General features: G+C 42.0%; 1 protein-coding gene across 1 annotated transcript in view; it reads right to left on the bottom strand.

The window, feature by feature from the left end:
* The window catches only part of DNAH8 (dynein axonemal heavy chain 8), a 406,563-nt gene that overhangs the window by 15,094 nt on the left and 369,009 nt on the right, over nt 1-22,460 (bottom strand). Inside the window, exons 84-85 of the mRNA XM_054978191.1 lie at nt 7,279-7,439; nt 4,052-4,208 (exon numbers count right to left, since the gene is read on the bottom strand). Of these exons, the coding sequence (XP_054834166.1) occupies nt 4,052-4,208; nt 7,279-7,439 (318 nt within the window). The remainder of the gene's footprint in view (nt 1-4,051; nt 4,209-7,278; nt 7,440-22,460) is intronic.

Below are 22,460 nucleotides of genomic sequence, written 5' to 3'. Positions count from 1 at the left end.
AATAAATTCTGCAGCTATGTGCTTTGTTTAATAAATCCTGCACAGATTTTTTCAGGAAGAACAAAATACAACTTTGATATCACTTTTATTCTTTCATATTGCTTTTGGGAGAGTCTTATAATTTGTTTTTTTTTCCTTTTCATTGTTTTTCATTGCCCTGGAAGAAGCCATTGAATTTTTTATTGGCAGCACATATGCCAAACATTTGCAGCATCTTGACTATAAAAAGAGAATTATTCACTAATATGTACAATTGTCTGAAGTTACTATAATCTAGGGATACACATGACCTTTGATGTAATATATGGCATCAAGGGGAACAATTCTCATTGGAAATTGATTAGCTAATAATTTTTCCTTAAGGTACAGCCATTAGATATACATCCAGCCAAATTCCTATTCTAACATTATAATTAGAGGTGGGCACGATCCCAAAAAAATACTGATCAAGCTGTTTGTGGATCCTCACTGGCGATGACCCCAGATCACCAATCCACACCGAACAAGTCCCGTTTCCGATTGGGGATTGGGGAGGCCAAAGCGGAGGGGCGCCCTCCACACACACACTTAGAGCAGAGGGGGGGGAGTTTTTAACCCGACGACAAGCTGCCTCCCCTCAGGGAGGGGATGTTTTCACACACACACATGCACTTAGAGCAGGGCGGGCAGAGTTTTTAACCTGTCTCTGCCTCTCCAAATAAAGACAGAGAGACACCCCATCAACATGTTTCAGCCAGCTTTTTTAAAAAAGCAGGGATAGAATCCTCCATTCCTCCACACCCGATTTTAAAAGCAAGCAGCCAGTCTTCCAAAAGCATATTTTAAACAGGAAGAAAGTAAAACCAGGATCCACACGGATCCTCGCAGATCCTTTGTTTTTTTAAATAGGAAAAACACAAATGAAACATCAAATCACATATCACAGCCAGGTCCACAGACTGAAATATAAAAAACACAGATCCAAAAATATTTGGCGCTGCCAAGGTGAAAAAACATGAATCTGAGACATGGATCCTCATGAATTCATGATTTTTACATTGAAACAAAACAAAAAGGCTGTCATATTTTAGATCTTTTGGTCCTGTTTGTGGCATTGGACATGATCTGGGACAGTATGCTGGATTTTGGGTGGCCCCATGTAAAAATCAAGAGGATCCATGAGGATCCGTGTTTTTGAACCATGTTTTTGCGCCGTGGCGCTGCCACAGAGCAGTGGATGAATGATTTTTTTGGTCCCATTTGTGGCAATGGACATGATCTGGGATTGTATGGTGGATTTTGGGTGGCCTCATGTAAAAATCAAGAGGATCCATGAGGATCCCTGCTTTTGAACCATGTTTTTGCGCCGTGCTGCTGCCACAAAGCTGTGGATGAATGATTTTTTTGGTCCCATTTGTGGTTATGGACATGATCTGGTTTTGTATGGTGGATTTTGGGTGGCCCCATGTAAAAATCACAAGGATCCATGAGGATCCATGCTTTTAGACCATGTTTTTGCACCGTGGGAGTGCCATGAAGCTGTGGATAACTGATTTTTTTGGTCCCATTTGTGGCAATGGACATGATCTGGGATTGTATGGTGGATTTTGGGTGGCCCCATGTAAAAACCTAGAGGATCCATGCGGATCCGTGCTTTTGAACCATATTTTTGTGCCGTGGCGGTTCCACAAAGTAGTGGATGGCTGAATTTTTCGGTCCCATTTGTGGCAACAGACATGGTCTGTGATTGTGTGGTGGATTTTGGGTGGCCCCACTTAAAAATCAAGAGGATCCATGCGGATCTGTGCTTTTTTAGCATGTTTTTGTGCCGTGGCAGCGCCACGGATTAGTGGATGCATGATTGTTTTGTTGCTGTCTGTAGACTAGGACATGATCTATAATATGACAGCCTTTTTGTTTTATTTTGTTTCAATATAAAAATCATATGAATTCATGAGGATCTGTTTAAAAGCATCTGGATCCAGCTTTTACCCACTCCCTTTTAAACACACACACAGAGCCGTGAATGAGGTTTTCCCACAAAATACAGTGTTTTAAAAGCATGTTAAAAACAGAGAGTGACAGACAGAAAAACAGCCATTCCTCCTACAAAGCCCCGTTTTTTAAAAAAGCAAAAAACATTTGGAGTGCCCGTGGTGGCTACAGAACACCCCCTTCCCCCTCCCTCCCCTCTCTTCTCCCAAATGGTAATGCGTTGCTGGCTGCTCCGTGGTTGGAAGGAAGCCCTGCTGATCAAGGAAAGCTGGGCTTCCATTCGCGTTTCCAGGGCGACAGAAGGAGGGCAAACACAGCTCAGGCATTCCCCTGGCTCCGTTGCCCCGGGAATTGATTACTGGCACCTGAGTGTCTGCAATCCCAAATAGAAACCGATCGATCCGATCAAGCCCTGAACAAGCAAACCTCCGACCGCTGGATCGGTTGCCATAGACAGCACCGATTAGCTGAGTCCCGATGGCGCGAACGCCATTATCGGGGTTTTTTTTCAAATCATAATGCTGATTGTGCCCATCTCTAATTATAATACTCTTTTTATGCAACACCAGAGGCTTCCCTGTAGCAGAATATTTAGGCATGAGCTGAAATGGGGGCTCGCTTTGCAAAAATTTCACTTCTTGCTAATGGTATTCCTTAATTTCAGTAACTTATTGTAATGGCACTATGAAAACCAGCAAAGATGATTTCCCACTCAGAGTGTAGGCAGGAAACACTGCCCTCATTTTGATTTGGCTTCATAATGTCATCAGGTAGCTAAATCTGACTGGCTGTAAAATGCCATGATCCCACCTATGTGTTTCCTGACTGGCTGCCTCTATTTCGGGGGGGAAACCCTAAGCCAAAACTTCAGATCAGAAAAGGAAGGAGTTGTGAATAGAGAACAAAGATGTGCCCCATCTTTCTAGATTTTCGTAGAATGGACTTGAATCAACTGAGAAAATGCCCATTCTTATTTAAAGGCTGTTATTTCACCATGAAATATGAGAGTTTTGGTTTTGAAGAGCTCTGAGAAGTTTTCCTCCACTACACCTTCTTGTTTGTAGCTTCTGTCAGGGCTCGCTGCTGCCGCTGCTGGGCAGAGACCTGGGCGGTCCGTTCCTGATGTCGGGGGGGGGGGGCAGGGATGCTGCAAGACCCTGCTCTGTGGAAGGAGGGGTGGTATACCTCACCTAGACTCTCTCTCAGTCCACTCGCTGGTCTGCTCAACCTACGCCACTCACCCCCTTTGATCTCTGCCCTCTACTCCTCCATCCACTCTCCTCCTTGCCTCCGCTCCCGCTCTCGCTCCGCTCTCGCTCCGCTCCGCTCTGCTGTAACTCCACGCCATTACTCCTACTCAAACCCACCACCCCAGTGCTCTTCCGAGCTATCCTTTATAGGGCTTCCTCTCTCTGCCCCACCCTTCTTCCAGGCTCTTTCCCTCTCCTGACGTGGCCTAGCTGTGCCTGCCCTCAGGTGTTTCCCTCCCATTACTAATCCCTCCTAGGCTTCCTCGCCTTTCTGGCAGGGTGTGGTTAACTGCGAATGAGCCCCAGCTGAGGCTTCCCTGGCCTTGCTCCTGAGGTGCTGCCCTGGTCAGCCTCTGCCCATTGCTGCTAGGCATGGCTGCCCTTTCCTGGCTAGCTTTCCCCTCTGGCTCTTCCCCTCCTGCCTTTGCTGCTGGCTGAGCTGCCTTCGCTGGAGCCTCTGGGCCCTCTGACTCGACTGCTAGGGTGCTGCACCTGTTCCACCCTGGGCCACTGCCTGTCAAGGCAGCTGGGCGGTTGACGCCTGGGATTCTCCCGTCCTTCTCTCCAGGTAAGTCCGGGGGCTGGGCTGCTGACCCCAGACAGCTTCCCCTTTAAACTATCCACAGCCTTTAAGATTTTTATTACATCCACTGATAACATGCATAACTGAATGCCATTTCTAGCAATTCATTATTTTTCAAAGTGCGCCAAGTACAACTTCCAGACCAACCCAAACCCACAACTGTCCCATGGATCTGCTACAATGAGTAAATATTTTCATTTTTGCAATTTTAGGAAAACACTGATAAGACATTTAAAACAGTTACCTCATGGGGTATATAATCAGGAGGTAGTTTTTCAAGCATATCTTCAGCTAATCGATAGACAATGGCTTCTCGGGTTTCTCCTACTCCACCTCCACTTTCTTTTGGCTGAATATTTGTTATGGTGTTCAGGACATCGGCTGCTGTGTTACTCTGATACCTGTGGAGAATTTTAAATAGTATACAATAACTAGAATGTCCAAATCTAGTAGATGGCATACCAAGAGATAGTGAAGAAAGAGATCCTATTTGTTCTAGACGAAGTTTTGAAACAGCCTTGATAATCCGGCCCTCCTGGCCAGTGGCAACAGCCACTTAGGCCGGGGGCCGCAGTTTGCCTCCTTGGAGGAGGAAGGCAGACAGTGTGCCCCCGGTTATCCGGGTCCTCACTGGGGGGCGGCAGCCCTTTTATAAGGCTGCTCCACCCCTGCGGCGTCTCAGTTGCACCTCGTGCTTGGTGCAGCAGGACGCTGTTGTTCCATGCACTGTGTATGAGGAGCAGAGGACAAGGCAGTGGGGCTTGCCTGTGCTGGCGGAGCAGTGGTGGCAAGCAAGGCTGCTTCAGAGCAGGTGCTTCTGATGGTGGGCATCGGTGCGGCGAGGCAGTGGCTAGGACACGAGTGTCATGGAGCGCTTCCTTTCACCATGCTTCGCTGTGCACTGCGGCTCATAGGCCCAGGTTGTGCTTAAGCAGTTGTTTCGGGCGTTTTCACCACGCCTTCCCACCCTTCTCAACAGACCATTTTGTACCAGCAGGGAGATGGGCCTTGGGTAACCTACGGCCTCCCTGTTAGGCCCCTGGGCAGCCTCCCCTTCCCTGGCTGGGTGGCCTTTTGGAGGGTGGCTAGTCAGGGCGTTTAACCTCTCTCCCCCACACTTGGCGAGCGCTTTCTCCCTCCCCTGTTGCTACCCATGGTGGCCATTAGGTGGCAGTGACGTTTGTGGGGCTGTTGTTGGGCTTGGCTATGGGGACTCCGACGTCTGCGGGGGTGCAGACAGGCCCAGTGCACTGGAGGCAGTTGTAAGGCCTTCTCCCCTGCGGGCCTTGGTGGGGCTTGTCATTGTTGGCTATTTTGGTGGCTGGTTGGCTAAGGGCAGTTGGTGGCCATCTTAGGTGTTTTAGGTGGCGGCGGCCATTTTGTGGCACTGTGAGGGGTATATTTGTCTTTCCCGTTACCTCAGCTTGGCTTGGAAGCCTTCTGTGGGGAGATTAGGGACATTTTAAGGTTTCCTGAGCCTATTTAATATATATATATATACATCCAAATAACCTATCTTGGCATCCAGTAACATTACTCACTAGCCTCCTCGTACTCACTGTTTATACAATTCCTTCAGATTCAACAACTCATTCAAATACAGACTCCTTCAAATATGTACTTAGTCAACTTGTTTCCATGGACCATCACTTCCATGTAAGAGCAAAGGGCTACCTCATTTCCTTTAATCCAAATTGAATCTTAAAGGAAACCCTTACAGATAGCACGGCAGGTCCTAAGGGCTTGAATCAGGAGTGGAACCTGCCGGGCTATCTGTTGGGGTTTCCTTTAAGATTCAGTTTGGATTATAGAAACGCTGGTATTTTAGGAAATGAGGTAGCCCTTTGCTCTTACACGGAAGTGATGGTCTGTGGAAACAAGCCAACTGAGTACATATTTGAAGGAGTCTATATTTGAATGATTTGCTGAATCTGAAGGAATTGTAATTGTAGGCGTGGATATTTGTTTGAAGAAAACCGACTACCTATTGAGGAAGTTGTTTATGGATTGGCACCGCACTTTATGGTCTACATTTCTACACATATCTACCTCATTGCTCCAAAGGAAGACATTCACAAGTGATTTTGGACTGTGATTTTGGAATACACTTGAATGTACTGAATTTTGAATGGTCACTCAGAAATTTATTCCATCTTTTTTGTATCTGCTTATGTATATGTATACAGTAACTGACTATTATGAATGTATTTATGACTAGATGATTGTCTAAATTGTTTATATAGAGAGCACTTTTTGCACTTTGAAAATATTGAATTGGTTCTTATTGATTGTGTGGTTAATCCGTTTAGGGAGTTTTGTTAATTTCAGTACTTAGGAATACACCCTGGTATTTACCCTGTGCTTGAGTTACTATATTCTTGCCTTTTGTTTTTAGTTAGATCCCCTGATGAAGCTGTACATAAAACATGTAGGGATCTACAATCATAAATTCAATATTTTCCCATTGCACCTTGATTTTTCTTCTCTTCCTAGACTCTGTATTGGTGCAGCCTCATTCTTCCGTTTAGGCATCATATACAAGCATAACCTCCACACCACTACATTTGCATAAGTCCCGCAAACCAGGATTTCTTGAGGACAATGAAACTGGCAAATTCTACTTTTCTTATCACTTTTACATCTTAGGACTTTTGCTCACATTAGCTCTGAAAGACATGGGTGTACTTGCAGGAGGCACGCATGCCTGAATAATGATGAAATGTCAAAACCATAATACATGAAAATATAATACAAAATGTCAACACTGTAATACAAATATCTATTTAGAAGAGGATCTTCAGTCAATGAACCGGAGGCTGCACTTGTGTCTTTCAAAAATAATGCAAGAAATAGTCCTTAATCAGCCCATCAAAATGGAGTGTGTGTGGGGGGGGGGGTATATAAAACTTCTGTTTGCAGTAAAAGCTTTGAACCCCCTGTGCCATTATATCGGTACTGCATTTGAGAATCAAGTGTTTAAAACTTGTCAAACAACTCATTTAATCAACTTTACAATCCTCGAAATGCTAAGTATGAACATCTTGCAAATTATAATTCATAATAGAATTATAGGAACTACAGAAAAACAAGCAAAATTTAATGTTCGTTGATTATATCCTGTAACAGATTATATGATGTTTGAAGCAAAAAATAATAAACAACCCAAGCTTTCTGACAAAATAATAGCATTTTTATTTGTAATTCATTTAATCAAAGTTCATCTTGTAAAATAATGTCAACTAAACTGATTATGCTGGACCAAATTGTACTTCAGAAACAAATTTATATTACTAGAGAAAGCTTGTTTATTACATTGTCATAAGTAAATATTATATTTCATACTAGATGTTTTACTTTTTAAAAAGTCCAGGACGGTTTTCTTAAACATTTGGATTCATATAAATATTGGAAATTGCCAATAAAATGTACATTTTAAAAAAACATCTTTTCTTCAGAATTAGGCCTACTCACGTGATATCTGCATTTGGATGAAGACCAAAGACTTCTGGACTATCCATGCTAGGAAGAGTTGAAATATACTCATGATACTGATCCAGAGTTTTACACACTGGAATTTTGTATCCAGTATAAAAACAGAATGTGCTCTCAAACATCTTTTCACTGAACCAGACCTGTACAAAGTAAAGATAAAATAATAACACTTTTGGTAATAATCTACAGGTAACTTCAATAAAGATGCATCTGACAAAGAGAGTTGTGGTTCTCAAAAGCTTATGCCTCAATAAAGTTGGTTAGTCTTAAAGGTGCTACTGGACTTTTTACTATTTTGCAACTACAGACTAACACAGCTAACTCCTCTGGTTCAATAAAGATGGTATGGTGGCAAGAAGTTGGATTCTTGGGAGGGGGTGTCCACAAGGAGGATGGGAGGAGGCAGCCATAAAGCATGAAAAGAGAACAAGCTCCAACCAACATCACAACAATGATCCTTGACTTGTCAATTCAAGGAGCTGAAACTTTACTACTAGACAAGAATAGCATGGGAAAGGGTTGTATTGACCAAATGCAATCTACACACAAGCCCAGGCTTGTATAGATTGATTTTAGGAAATATTCAAACCTATAAACAAAAGCAATCTTATTTGTTTGTTTGTTTGTTTGTTCATTTGATTTATTCCCCGCCCTCCCAACAAATGGGCTCAGGGGAGCTAACAACATTAATAAAATACATTAAAAATCACAAAACCATTAAATCAGTAATAATCTTTAAAAAGTCATTAAAATAGTCCAGGCGCAGGGTATTTAAACAAATATTTGGGAGTCCGTGTATAGGCATAACAGATGGTCTTAGATGGAAGAAGGAGGACACCCGCTGGCACTCAGCCAAAGGCCCGGTGGAACATCTCCATTTTACAGGCCTTGCAGAAATGTAACAGGGCCCGTGAGGCCCGGATCCCCAGTGGGAGAGCGTTCCACCAGGCCAGGGCCGGGGCGGAAAAAGCAGGTGATTATTTCACAGATGATTTGCTTCTTGCTTTTCATGTCCTAAAGTATTGGTTGAATCTTGCCATGAGATAACAAGAGAAGTTTTATTTAATGTTTCCATTTGTGCAAAATTTAGCACTAAACCTACTGTAAGATCAACCACTGACATTTTATTTCTAATTGGTGTTGCTGCATACAAAAATAACAAAAGACTTCCGGTTTGGGATCCATGAAGGTCTAATGCAGCTCTAAGAGCTGAGCTGTCCGGGCTGCTGTTTTGGAGGCTGGAGGGGCTAAAGTTGCCCGCGGCCAACTGTTCTCAGGCAGAGAACAGGCATAGAACGCTCAAGAACCTCAGGGCGTGTTGATCTCGGGTGAGGGGGGGTCCTACGCAACGGACTCTCTCCCGTCCCTTGAGGTCCCACCCGAAGACAGGTTTTGCCAAAATCTCTGCAGTACCTTAGGAGCCAATGCGGTTGGCATAAGACCTACATGCCCAAGCTTCAACAAGGACAAGAAGAGCTGGAGGGAAGTGGAGATTGAAACAGCGATTACAACCCGCGGAAGCGTTTAAGAAGGTAAAGATCGCTATCTCTTGAAACGGGACAGATTACTTAAAATAAGGAAGCATTAAAGTAGATTTGAAAACTGCAACAGAGTGACTATAAGGAGGGGAAGTTCCGGCAAGAACTGTATTAAAAAAAGGACTAACTAAAACGGAGTTATTAAGGAAATTGGACTATTGTTTTACATACCTGTGGTGACAAAGAGATAGTGGGCTGTGAGAAAGTTTTACCATCACGAGAATTGCTGTGGGAGGACGGGAAACAGGAAGCACGTAACAACGATAGAGTTGCTGGAGAGAAGCGGCCCTTTCTGGACTACAGGAAGAAGGGAATCACCATCTTTGAAAGGGGAAGAGTCGCGGCTTCAGCAGAAGAGGAAGTAAGCCATATTGGATTACAAATAAGGGGGAATAACCATAGAGGAACCATAGAGAAAAGACGCCCGACATTTTGGACTCTTTAATTGACTTTTTGGGAATAAGACCGGGACATTTAAACTAAGAGAATATTAAGTTAAACGCCACGGAGCTAAGGAAGCGAGTGGACTCATGGGAGTGAGGCAAAGCAAGCCCCACGATGTCGAAAAAAGAGTGGCAAGCGGCAATAGAGAACTTGGACAAAAAACTCTCAGAAGGGATTAAGGAGCTTAAGGACATGATACCCGAGTTGGCGAAAGAGTTTAAAGAGACACTTAAGAATGAACTGGCAGAAGTGAAAAAAGGTATGGAAACGATACAAAATGACTTGTAAGCAACACAGCAAAGAGTTAATGTAGTAGAAAATGCGGTGGAGACTCTAGCAGATACGCAACGAACTGAGATGAGGGGGGTGAGGGCTAGAATGGCAGTTGCGGAGAGTAAACATATGGAGAAGCAGCTGAGGTTTCAAGGCTTGCCGGAAGTGGAAGGAAAGACGGCCCAAGAACAGATTACTGAGGTGTTGGCTGAGTACCTGGGGAAGGAGGAGGAGGAAATTGGGGCTATCCTAGATGTGGTATACAGAATAAACTCAAGATTTGCGACCCAGAGGAAACTACCAAGAGATGTGATTGTGCAGTTCACGACTAGAAACATGAGAGAAATGATTGTGAGCAAGCAATTTCAAGACCCATTGGAGGTTGATGGCAAGACGGTTATTATTATGAAGGAGCTACCCAGATCGGTGTTGCAAGACTGGAAAAAATATAAAATCCTAGTCCAGATTCTGAAGGACATGAAAATAAGGTATAGATGGGAAATGCCTGAAGGAATGTCCTTTGAATTTGGTGGAGTGAAAAAGCGCATCAGATCTGAATTAGAAATGGAAAAGTTTATTAGGGACAATGAAAAGGACTTACCAACAATAAGGCCATGAATATGGAGTGTAAATTATTATCTTGGAATGTAAATGGACTTAATTCACCTAATAAGAGAAAAAACATCTTCCACTGGCTATTAAAATAAAAATGTGATATTGTGTGTCTACAAGAAACCCATATTAGAAAACAGGATGTAAAATATTTAAAAATGAACAAATTGGGCAATGACTTTGTAGCGGCCTCAACAAAGAAAAAAAGAGGAGTGGTGCTGTATATAAAAGAGGAGCTACAGCCAAAATTAGTGGTGAGAGATGCGGAAGCCAGATTTTTAACAGTGGAATGTATATGGAATTTAAAGAAAGTGTTGGTGATTGGAATTTATGCACCTAATGGAGCGAAAGAAAGCTTCTTTGAGGATTTAAGGAAGCAACTGGACAAACTTTCTTATGATCAGATAATTTTAGCTGGTGACTTCAATGGAGTTACTAATTTGGACCAGGACAAGAAATCAGTAACTGCACAAAAGAAAAGAGGATTACTACCAAAGGCTTTTTTTGTATTAACGCAACAAGAAACTTTAGAGGATGTATGGAGAAGGCAGAATCCCAAATGTAGACAATATACGTTTTTTTCGGCGAGACATTCTACGTTATCACGAATTGATATGATCTGGGCCTCAAAGGACTTAGCGCTTTGGACTAAGGATGTGGAAATATTGCCTATGGTAGGCTCAGATCATAATCCAATTATGTGGAAGTTCGGAAAAAGAATTAAAAGGAGAGGATGGAGGATAAATGAGGACTTGCTACAAGAAGGAGAAAATATGGAGATGTTGAGAAGGGAGACTAAGTTCTTCATACAATACAACATGAACAGAGAAGTACCAACCAATAAGGTATGGGACACTTACAAGGCAGTAATTAGAGGTATACTAATGGACTTAAATGGAAGAGCCAGGAAAAAAAGAGAAGAAAAGAGACAGGAGATTATGGAGAAAATAAAAGCCAAAGAGATACAATTAAAGAAAAGACCAGGGAAAAAGAAGATATATCAGGATATTAAAATCCTTCAAGAGCAACTGACGGCAATGAACAACAGAGAATTGGAATGGAATCTTAAGAGATTGAATCAAAAGTCGTTTGAGGGCGCAAATAAACCTGGGAAATATCTGGCGTGGCAATTGAAGAAGAGAAAGGAGAAGAAAGTAATAAATAAAATCTGTGAAGATAATAAAGTGCATCTGGAACAGACTGCCATTAGTAGAGCCTTTTACAAATTTTATGCAAAGTTGTACAATAAAAAAGAAGTGAATAAAGACTCAATAGCAAGTTATTTGGAGAAAATGAAACTACCAGCAATTTCGGAGGGATGGAGAGACAAATTGAATAGCGAAGTGACGGAAGAAGAGTTAAGAAAGGCAATACAGTCAACAAATTTGGGAAAGGCGCCAGGACCTGATGGACTGACAGCTAAATTTTACAAGGTAATGGCTAATGAACTGGTGCCATTTTTAAAAGAAGTGATCAATGGAGTTTTGAGGGACCAAAGGACTCCAGATACTTGGAGCGAGGCTAACATATCATTGATCCCAAAAGAGGGACAAGACTTGACTAATGTTAAAAATTACAGACCTATCTCGTTACTGAATAATGACTATAAAATCTTTGCGAAAATATTGGCGGAGAAAGTAAAGGGATGGATGTCTGAATTCATAGCGGAGGAACAAGCTGGTTTTTTACCCAATAGAAAAATTAAAGACAATTTAAGGACAGTCATAAATGCTATTGAATATTATGATAAGCGTTGTGATAAGGAGGTTGGATTCTTCTTTGTGGATGCTGAAAAAGCATTTGACAATTTGAACTGGGACTTTATGTTTGCCACTATGGAACAGCTACAAATGGGGGAAAGATTCATAAGAGCAGTAAAAGAAATCTATAGGGACCAGAGTGCAGCAATTGTGGTGAATGACGAGGTGACTAAGAAATTGAATATAGGTAAAGGCACAAGACAAGGTTGCCCGTTGTCTCCACTCTTGTTTATTTTGGTTTTGGAAATACTGATGATACAGATTCAAGAAGATGATGCAATCCGTGGAATAAAAATAAAAGAATTTTCCTATAAGGTCAGAGCATTTGCGGATGATATAATGTTAATTGTAGAGGATCCAATTGAGAATATGCCAAAGGTAATAGAGAAAATTAAGGAGTTTGGAGACTTGGCAGGATTTTATGTAAATAAAAGGAAGTCAAAGATACTATGTAAAAACATGACCAAACAAAAACAACAGCAATTAATGGAAATAACAGACTGTGAAGTAACAAACAAGGTGAAATATCTAGGAATTGAATTGACTGCAAAGAATATAGATCTATTCAAAAACAACTATGAGAAACTGTGGACTCAGATAGAGCGAGACTTGATTAAATGGAATAGGCTGAGTTTGTCATGGTTGGGGAGAATTGCAGTAGTAACGATGAATGTATTGCCAAGAGTGATGTTTCTGTTACAAACAATACCAATTATTCGGGACTCTAAGCAGTTTGAAAAATGGCAGAGGAAAATATCGGACTTTGTCTGGGCAGGCAAGAAGCCTTGTGTGAAAATGAAAGTATTGCAAGATTCAAAGGAAAGAGGTGGAATGCAGTTGCCCAACCTAAGACTCTACCATGATGCAATTTGTTTGGTGTGGTTGAAAGACTGGATGACATTGAAAAACCATAAACTACTGGCCTTAGAGGGATATAAAAAGATATTTGGATGGCATGCGTATATGTGGTATGATAAAGTAAAAGCGGACTCTATGTTCTTACACAATTATATTCGAAGAAGACTCTTCACAATTTGGAAGAAGTATAGAAATTACCTACAGGATGGAATCCCTTCCTGGGTGGTTCCATATGAAGTAGTAGATCCGAGAACTGTCGATAATGAACAACAGTGTTTAACGTACAAGGAGATAACACGAATAGAATCCTCTAAATTAAGAATCAAGACGCAGGAAGAGTTGTCTCCAAGTTATGATTGGTTTCAATATGGACAGATTAGAGATCTTTATTATTCGGACCGGGCGAAGGGAGGGATAAGAACGGAGAATTCGGAATTAGAGGAGGTAATTTTGCAAGCGGATAAAAAAGAAATCTCTAAGACTTACAAAGTGTTGTTAAAATGGTTTACAGAAGATGAGACAGTCAAAGTCCAAATGGTGAAGTGGACAATAAACTTTAACAAAGAGATAACAATGGAGGCGTGGGAATACTTGTGGAAAAATACATTGAAGGTTACGACATGCACCAACATTAAAGAGAATGTCTATAAAATGATTTATCGTTGGTATTTGACACCAAAGAAAATTGCACTAGGGAATTCTAATATGTCTAATAAATGCTGGAAATGCAAAAAGCATGAAGGATCTTTGTATCACATGTGGTGGACTTGTGAGGTAGCCAAGCAGTACTGGGGGGAAATAATAGAAGCAATAAGTGAGATTTTACAATTTCAAGTCAATAAGAACCCAGAACTGCTGCTACTGAACTTGGGAATGGAAGACATTCCAGCACAATATAGGATATTGTTATTTTACATGACAACAGCGGCAAGACTTTTATATGCGCAAAAATGGAAAGTACAAGAAGTGCCAACAATTGAGGACTGGATTTACAAATTGCTGTACATGGCAGAAATGGACAAAATGACAAGAAAACTGAGAGATCTTGATCCAGGACAGTTTAACATGGATTGGGAGAAGTTGAAGCAATATCTGGGGAAAAAATGGGAGGTGGAAGGAGATCTGTGGCAGTTTGAAAATTACTGAAATATAATATAAGAAGAGAGAAGTGACTTTACCGGGGGAAGGGAATTTAAACAAGAAGTTCTAAGCAATTATGTTATTTGATTATCACATATAGTACTAAATAATAGAGATGTTAGTATAAGAATTATAAGGATATAAGTTAACTAAATATATTTCTGGTAGATAACTGTGTAATAGATAAATTATGTAATTAAAATAGAGTGAATATAAGAAAGGGGGAAAGAAGTATATAGTAACATACAGAATATAAGTTAAATTGATTGATTTATATTGAATGTATACAGTGTCAGAGAAGTACTTGTAAATACGTAGAATATGGTCAAATTGATTGACCCACACCGATGAGATTAGAGTAATTAAGTAAGAGAACAAAAAAAAATGGAGAAAATGTTACATTATTAAAGAAGATATGCTAGGAATGTAATGTTTAGTTTGATAAGTTAAGTGGAGAAGAGAATAAAGATAGTACTGCGTTAGAATATATTAGCTTAGAAGAGAATGAAAGTGTATGCTTAATAGAAAAAAGTAAGTTTGAAATGAGTGAGAAAAAAGATAGAGAAGGGGTTGGAAAACTGTTGGAAGTCAACAAAAGGGGGGGAAAGGGAGGGGGTTAGAATTGGAATAAATTAAAGGGAAATGATTGTATTGAATAATTATAGGATTTCTAATCCAATAAAAAAAAATAACAAAAGACCAAAAGACTATTTGATACTGTCGTTTGAAAGTGATATATCATCTGATCAAAGAGCATCATTATGGGGGGCGTGGTGTCGGAGTCTTTGGGTATGGATGCACATTGAAAGATCTCCCTCTTCTCCCTCCCTTTTTACCCCCAAAACAGCTGATAACGCTCACCTTTTAATATATTATGAGAAAGCAGATGCAGGAAGAAAAGAAGAACTACCCTAAATTAGCAAAAAATCTCCAGCAGTTTTTTCACAGCACAGCACAGATCGAGCTCCAAGAACACAGCAAGGCCGAGCTACTTAAAATGGCCGACGGAAAACTTTTGGAGGCAAACGCAGCAGCAAAACCCACTGATCACTCTTTAGAAGCACAGTTTGCAAAACTGGAACAAAATCTGCTCAAACAAATGACGCTGCTCATTCAGCCACTGACTGCACAGCTAGCTGAAATCAAATTGGAACTGCTAAAGACAAATCAAACAGCCGAAAATGCTATGGAACTCAGCATCATGTCTCAAAGAGACGTGAGAGACATTTGCAGCAAACTAGAACACCAGGAGGAAAGAATTATTTACCTGGAGGTGTCAGCTCGTTATAAAAATCTCAAGCTTCATGGAATTGAAGAGTCTGCTATGGAAAACGAGAATATAGCCAAAACACTAAATTCTTGGCTATCTAAACTACTGGGCATTAAAGAAGGACCATCTCAATTTGTAACTAAAGCTTATCGCATTGGATACTCAATCCAGCATAAAAAAAGGAGCACGCCGAGAGACATCATAATTGAGGTGCCAGATCCCATCATTAGAAAAAAAAATAATCAGCAAAGCAAGATCAAAAGGCTCTTTACTATTTAATGACACTCCAGTTTACGTATACAATGATCTACCCACTGAAATTCTCCAGAAAAGAAAAGAGCTAAAACCAACAGCAGAAGCCTTAAGAAGAGCCAACATTCAATACAAATGGTGGAACCACACGAAACTACTGGTCTTCCACAAAGGTCGTCGCCTCATCGCTTCAGATCTAGCCTCTGCAGCCTTAATGCTGAATGAACTAAACTTAGAAGAACCGATGGAAACAAGCAAGTCTTCTCAAAAACGGAAATTTCCTCAGTCATCAGCTTCATCTCCCCAGAAGCGAAGTAAGATACCAATAAGGGACAATTGACTCAGAAAATTAACTGCAATAATAAGCTCATGGAAGCGCTATCATAAAATTTTCTTGTTAAAAACTAATAACGGGGTAAGAAAGGGAAGAGGGAAGTTCGGTCCTTTCAATGTAACTCCCATTAGTTAAGCCTGGTAAGTTTTGGTGCATACCAAACTAGTGTGTGAATTAAACACACTAGCTAAAGGGGCTTAGGGGAATTTATTCTTCAACTTTGTGCAGTTTGTATTAATTAGCTGGGAGGGATTGTGGGAGGGGGAGACTTTGGAATTAATTTTTATTTCTGTGCTTATAGCACCTTCGTAGCCAAGAACTCTGTGAGAGGGAAAAGCAGATTATATTAAGGGAAAGGGGAAGATCGCGATTAGAGGGAGGGTGTAATTTCTAAAACTTACTTATATAGTTACCTAAGATTTTGAGGGAAAAGTGTAGTGGGTTAGGGAGGAGGAGGGGAAAGAAGGGAAGGGAGGGAAAGAGATAGGGAGGGGAAAATGGAAAAATAAACAGATTTAGTTAATTTGATTAAGCTAATGACAAAAGGAAACAGTAAAGGAACAAGGGAGAAGAGAAAAGGAGAAGGCAGATAGAGAAATTGGACAAACCCTTTTATAATTTATTTAAGCTACTTGGTGTGAAGCTTTAACACTGTAAGTAGACACATACATACAAGCATATAAATATATACTTATCCTACTATTTTCATATATATTCTTTTATTTTCTACTAATATTTGAAGTGTGAATAAAACACTTCAGTAGCAGAACCTTCTCTCTTACTCTGTTTTGGCTGAATCTACAAGCAGAAAATAGAGAGAGAGGAAAAGAGACAAGGGGGACTTTGGAAACAACAAGGGAAATTGTTAAGTTATATAAAGCTAACTTCATTATTCAAGTTAATTAAATTTTCACTAGTTGAAAACAAAGAAACCTACATAGTTTTGATTCGTTTAAGGATACTTGATACTTGTATTTAAGGAAAACCCAAAACCTATTCTATTCAAATAGCTATTACTGCAACAATCTGTGACCTCTCCAGCCAAGGTTGGAAGAGAAAGACTATATATAAAACTTATTGTACTAAAATATATTCGAACTGAGGACTGCTACTTTATCAAACTTGTAATATTTAATATTTACAGTCCATCCTTGATTATAAAAATCCATTTCATAAAGCTAGCAAGTTCTGTCATAAAATTAGAAATCCATTAAATAATTCAAGAGCATTATTTGCAAATTAATAATCAAATCAGAGGGAAATTGATTAGGGGAAACACAACACTACCATTTAGTTACAGCTGATTATATTAATAACAATTCATAAATTGGCATCCCCCCGATAAAAGAAAAAAATAAAAGCTCTTAATCCTGATTGTATTAATTTATTTTGAGACAGCACTACTAACTAACAAACAATTAATCAACATAAATAATTAAGAAATCCATTGGTTTAATTAATTAGAGCAAGTATGTCATCAAATATTAAATTTACATCTTATAATGTTCGTGGTTTGGGTAACCCCATCAAAAGAAAACGCATCCTTACAAATCTGGCTAAAACAAGATCAGATATCATATTTCTGCAAGAAACTCACCTCCATCCCACAAACAGTCACAACCTAAAATCAAATTGGATTCATCTCCAATATCATGCAAAAGGCACCTCTAAGGCAAGAGGAGTGGCTATATTAATCTCTAAATCCATTACTTTCCAGCATCAAAACACTTTGAGTGATCCTAAAGGAAGATTTATTTTCGTAAAGGGCATAATAGGCACACAAACTTACACTCTAGCTTCAATATATGCCCCAAATTCAGACCAAATACCCTTCCTAGAAGACAGTCTGAATAAATTAGCTAACTTTCAGGAAGGAGAATTGATCTTGGGGGGGACGGACCTGAATTACATAATAAATCCTAATTTAGATCGATCCAAACCGAAAAACAAAAAATATAAGAAGGGGGAAAATACTAAATTAGCAGAAATTTTGGATAATAACTTTCTAACAGACGCATGGAGACATTTACATGGAACTGAAAAGGATTTCACATACTACTCACCTAAATATGATGTTTATACTAGAATAGACTATATCCTAGTCTCAAATACAACAACAAACAGGTTACTTTCATCTGAAATAGGTAACATAGCAATATCAGACCATGGCTGGGTTAGCTGCGATCTAATGTCTTCCCAAGAATCATTGAGGCAAAAGCACTGGTCATTAAATAAGACACTCATAAACAACCAAAGCGCCATTAAAGAGATCAGTAACAACATTGAATTGGCTATAAAAGAAAACACAACAAATGATGTAAATCCATGCATCATTTGGGATACAATTAAAACTGTTACCAGAAGTCATATAATTTCCTTATCAACACAATTAAATAAGAAAAGAAATGCTATAAAACAAGAATTAATTGATAACATCAAATTGCTAGAACTCAAGCACAAAAAAACTGGTAGTAAAAGGCATATAAAAACTTATTAATTCAAGGTAAATTGTTGGAATCTCTGGAAACCAACAGAATTTTGAAGAACCTTCAATATGTCAAGCAAAACTATTGGTTCAATAACCCCAAATCACTTAAGTTGTTATCCCATAAAATAAAAGAGAAAAAATCATCCAAAATCATTAAACAGATATATGACGCAAAAGGGAAATTACAATTTAAAACAAAAGAAATTCTCGATACTTTAGTACAATATTATAAACAACTCTATTCGTCTAAAACACCAAACGAAGAGAGAATCACACTCTTTTAAAAATCGCTTAAAAGCTTAAATAGATTGGAAGATAAACATCGCATAATATTAAACAGCCCTATCACACAACAAGAAATACTAGCAGTAATCAAATCTCTTAAAAACAATAAAACACCAGGTCCAGATGGCTACCCATCAGAATTCTATAAAAAGTTCGCTACACTACTCATTAATCCATTGATGCAAGCTTGTAACACAGTCCTAAACACTGGTCAAATACCCCCATCCTGGCTTACAGCATCAATTATAGTAATCCCCAAACGAGGCAAAGATATATCAAAAACCACCTCTTACAGACCTATCTTGTTATTAAATCAAGATTATAAAATCTTCACAGCTATCTTAACTAAAAGGTTGAATTCATTCATTTCACACTACATACACCAAGATCAATCAGGCTTCATTCCACACAGGGACATAATCAACAACATTAATAAAACACTCAATTTAATTTCATACAGTCAAAAGAAACAATTAGAATCAATTATTTTATCTCTGGACATAGAGAAAGCATTTGATTCCATAGAAATACCGTATTTAAAACAAGTCTTACACCACATGGGATTTGGTGAAACATTTTTAAAAATCATAAATTCTATATACTCACAAGCAACAGCCCAGATCATCATCAATAACCAAACATCCAATAAAATACTGATCCAAAGGGGCACAAGGCAAGGGTGCCCTCTTTCGCCAACTTTATTTGCGTTGGCTATAGAGCCACTAGCCATAGCTATTAGAGAAGACCCAAAAATTCAAGGGATTAACATAGGAAACAAGTAACATAAATTAACTGCGCAATCCTATGGCCTGCCCCAACGCCAGCGTGGCTGCACAGGTGGCGCAGCGGCGGCACCGGGCTGTATCCTGTGCCAGCAAAGTGTGGCTGCGGCGGCGCCGGCAGCGGTGCAAAGATGCAAATTGGGAGAACCAGAAAGTGTTGTGGGCGGGTTTGATGCACGGCCGCCGCCAGGCGCAGCGAAAGGGCGCTGTTCCTGACAAGCGGCAGGGGGAGGGGCCAGGATAGGGGCAGCCAATGGGCAGCACGCAATCCCGGCCAGGCCCCAGAGCAGCAGGCAAATCGCGCCCATACCGGCAGACCACCCCGGCTCGTGTGTTGGGCGGGGCTCGCAGTCGGGAAGGACAGGGGTGGGCGTGGTCTGAGGAGCCTCTCCCTCGTTTGCCCAATGCAGCGCCAAGTCCGTGGCAGCTGCGTCCAGAGAGGTTGGCATGGGACTGGCAGGCGCCCTGCCATGAGGAATCCAGGGCAGCAGCCAGTCCTGGCAGTAGGGAACAGCCACCAAGTGGCGCTGAAGGGGACAGTTGGCCTGAGGCCGCCACCAAGAGGCAGACACAGTGGGCCCGCCCCGTCCCCATCCCAAGGCAAAGACCACAGACACCCGTTGCACAGAAATCAGTCTTTATTACTATACCATCCCACCTCCCCCAACAGATGTGAGGAAGGGGAGGCATGTAGGAGAGGTAGGGTGTCGAGGGACCATGGGGAGGCATGGCTGGGGAGAGCCCATTTGGAAGGACAGGCAGCCAGGGGCCCGTCGATGGCCCGGGTGCTGCCTCTCCAGCCCCCCCCCCCCGCTCGCCCCCTGCGCCGTCTGGCGCCTGTGCGAGTGCATGGTCAGAAGCAGCTGCCCCTCCACCCAGCCTTCCTGGCTGTGGCGACCAGGTCACGCAGCCAAGCCCTGCTTCGCTGCCCCCACCCCCCCAGGACCCTTCCCCCTTGTCTCCAGCAGCTGTATAACACCCTGGGCTGCGGCCCCGCCTGTCCAACAGAACACCCCACCCCCCAGAAGGTGGCAGCGGGGCTCACCGGCGAGGCCGGCGGCCAGACCCCCTTGGCCATCCACCCCTCCCAACAACCATGGCATGTTGGCGTGGGAGGCTGGCAACTGCCCCGCAGGATTGTATGCAAGGCGGGACGCTGTAGGGCGGAGGGTGTTGTAATGGCCAATGGGGCTGCCGCAGGCACCCGAGGGGCTGGACCCACTCTGGGAGGAGGCCACTCATGGGACTGTGTTGCTGCGGCTGCGGCTGCAATGGGAGCGACCCTCCTCCGGCGCGCAGGACCTCCTGCCCGGGATATGGCATCCGCCTGCCTCTACCCTGGTTTCTTTGCTGATGGGGCTAGGGTTTGGGAGAGCGGACCGTTTCCCATGCCATCTCCCGCCCCCCAGCAGCAGCACCCCTGGCATCCCTCTCCCTGGCTTATCAGGTGCCAGCTGCTCGCCCTACCAGGAATTGATCGCCCTCGGTGGCTCCCCCCTCCCCGCTGACATGCCCTGCCCCAACCAGCTACCTGACATTACTGTGAGGGGAGGGGGGGCGGGGAGGCAGAACGGGGTCTGTCAGATACATTTGTGGCGGTGCAGGGGGAGATATGTGACGGGAGTGTTGGGGGAGGGGCAGAGGACGAAGTCAGGCTCACAGACACAGAAGGTAGTTGTTTTACAACTCGTTTTATTGCACTGGAACAAGTGGGCTTGTTTTTAGGCTAGCAAGGGAGCCGGGGAATTCTTCACAGCCCTCCTTCCCGCTCGGCAGGGCGGGGCTGAGATGCAGGCCGCGGCACGAAAGTGCTTCCTGGGCTGCAGCCAACCATCCGTCAGAGATGTTTGGGGAGGGCGGGACGTGGGGGAGCAGCCATGCCCTGGACGTGCCTGTGGGGGGGAAAGACACATGTGGGCTTTGCCTCGTTCCACTGGCGAGGCAAGCCCCACAATCCGCCATCCGGAAGGATGCACATAGTCGAGGGCAGCAGCGACCAGCTGATGCATGACAGTCTGGCAAGGATGCACTCGGCCTTGGCAAGCCTTTACCTTTACGGGAGGTAATGAGCTGCTCATAACAAACACCTGGTCACATGTGGTTTTCGGGGCACCTGCCTCTGAGGCGGCCAGGGGCGGCCATGGTCGCCTGTGGCTTGCGCCAGTGCCGGCCCACCGGTGGGCCAGCGCCACGTCCCAGCACGGGCGGAGGGCCACTTACGCGGGCGTAAGGCCCAGACGCGCCATCGCAAGCCTTAGTTCGGTTCCTATTCACTTTCCCCACCCCTCTTAGGATTGGGCTGCCCGTCTTTTTGCAGATGATATGATTGCTTATATTACAGATCCTATAACTTCTTTATACTTACTCCAAAACAAATTAATGGAATTCGGCTCAACTTCAGGTCTTACAGTTAATCAATTAAAATCACAGCTCTTTCCAATATTTGTCAACCCAAACACTATAACAAACATCAAACAAATCAGCCAATATCATAATAAGCAAATGTCATATCTAGGAATAACCATTTCAAATGATCTTAAACACCTAATAGATCAAAATCATATTAAAGCAATCAACCAAATCAAAGCAGACTTACATAAATGGGGGAATATTGCCCACTCATGGTTTGAACGTTACCATTTGGTTAAATCATTCGCCCTACCAAAATTACTCTTTTTCTTAAGAGCAATACCAGTGGCAATTCCACAAAAGACAATTAAATCATGGCAAAATATACTAAACCAATTTCTATGTGAAAAGAAACACCCAAGAATTGCCTTTAAAGTTCTTAAACTAAGAAAACAACAAGGAGGCTTTAAATACCCTGACCTAGAACTTTACCAGACAGCCATCAGGCTGTCCAATACAATAGAAATTTTAACTACAGCAAACAAAATTGATTGGATTACTATCTTGGAACCAGAAAGTGAATACAGCAACATTCAAAATCTGTTTTGGAACAAAAAAAAGGACTGGACCCATAAAATAAATAACCCCTTCTTAGAGTCAATAATCAATGTTTGGGACCACACCAGACTCAAACTTCTGCCACAAGTTTCAAGATTTTCTTCCTTTATAGAACAACAATGGTTCCCGCCAGGGCAAACTAAAACCTTCAAAAGCAT

Source organism: Eublepharis macularius, chromosome 1 (assembly GCF_028583425.1).
Source record: "Eublepharis macularius isolate TG4126 chromosome 1, MPM_Emac_v1.0, whole genome shotgun sequence".
NCBI lineage: Eukaryota > Metazoa > Chordata > Lepidosauria > Squamata > Eublepharidae > Eublepharis > Eublepharis macularius.
Note: the sequence above shows the minus strand (reverse complement) of the source record. Positions and strands in the feature narration are given on the sequence as shown.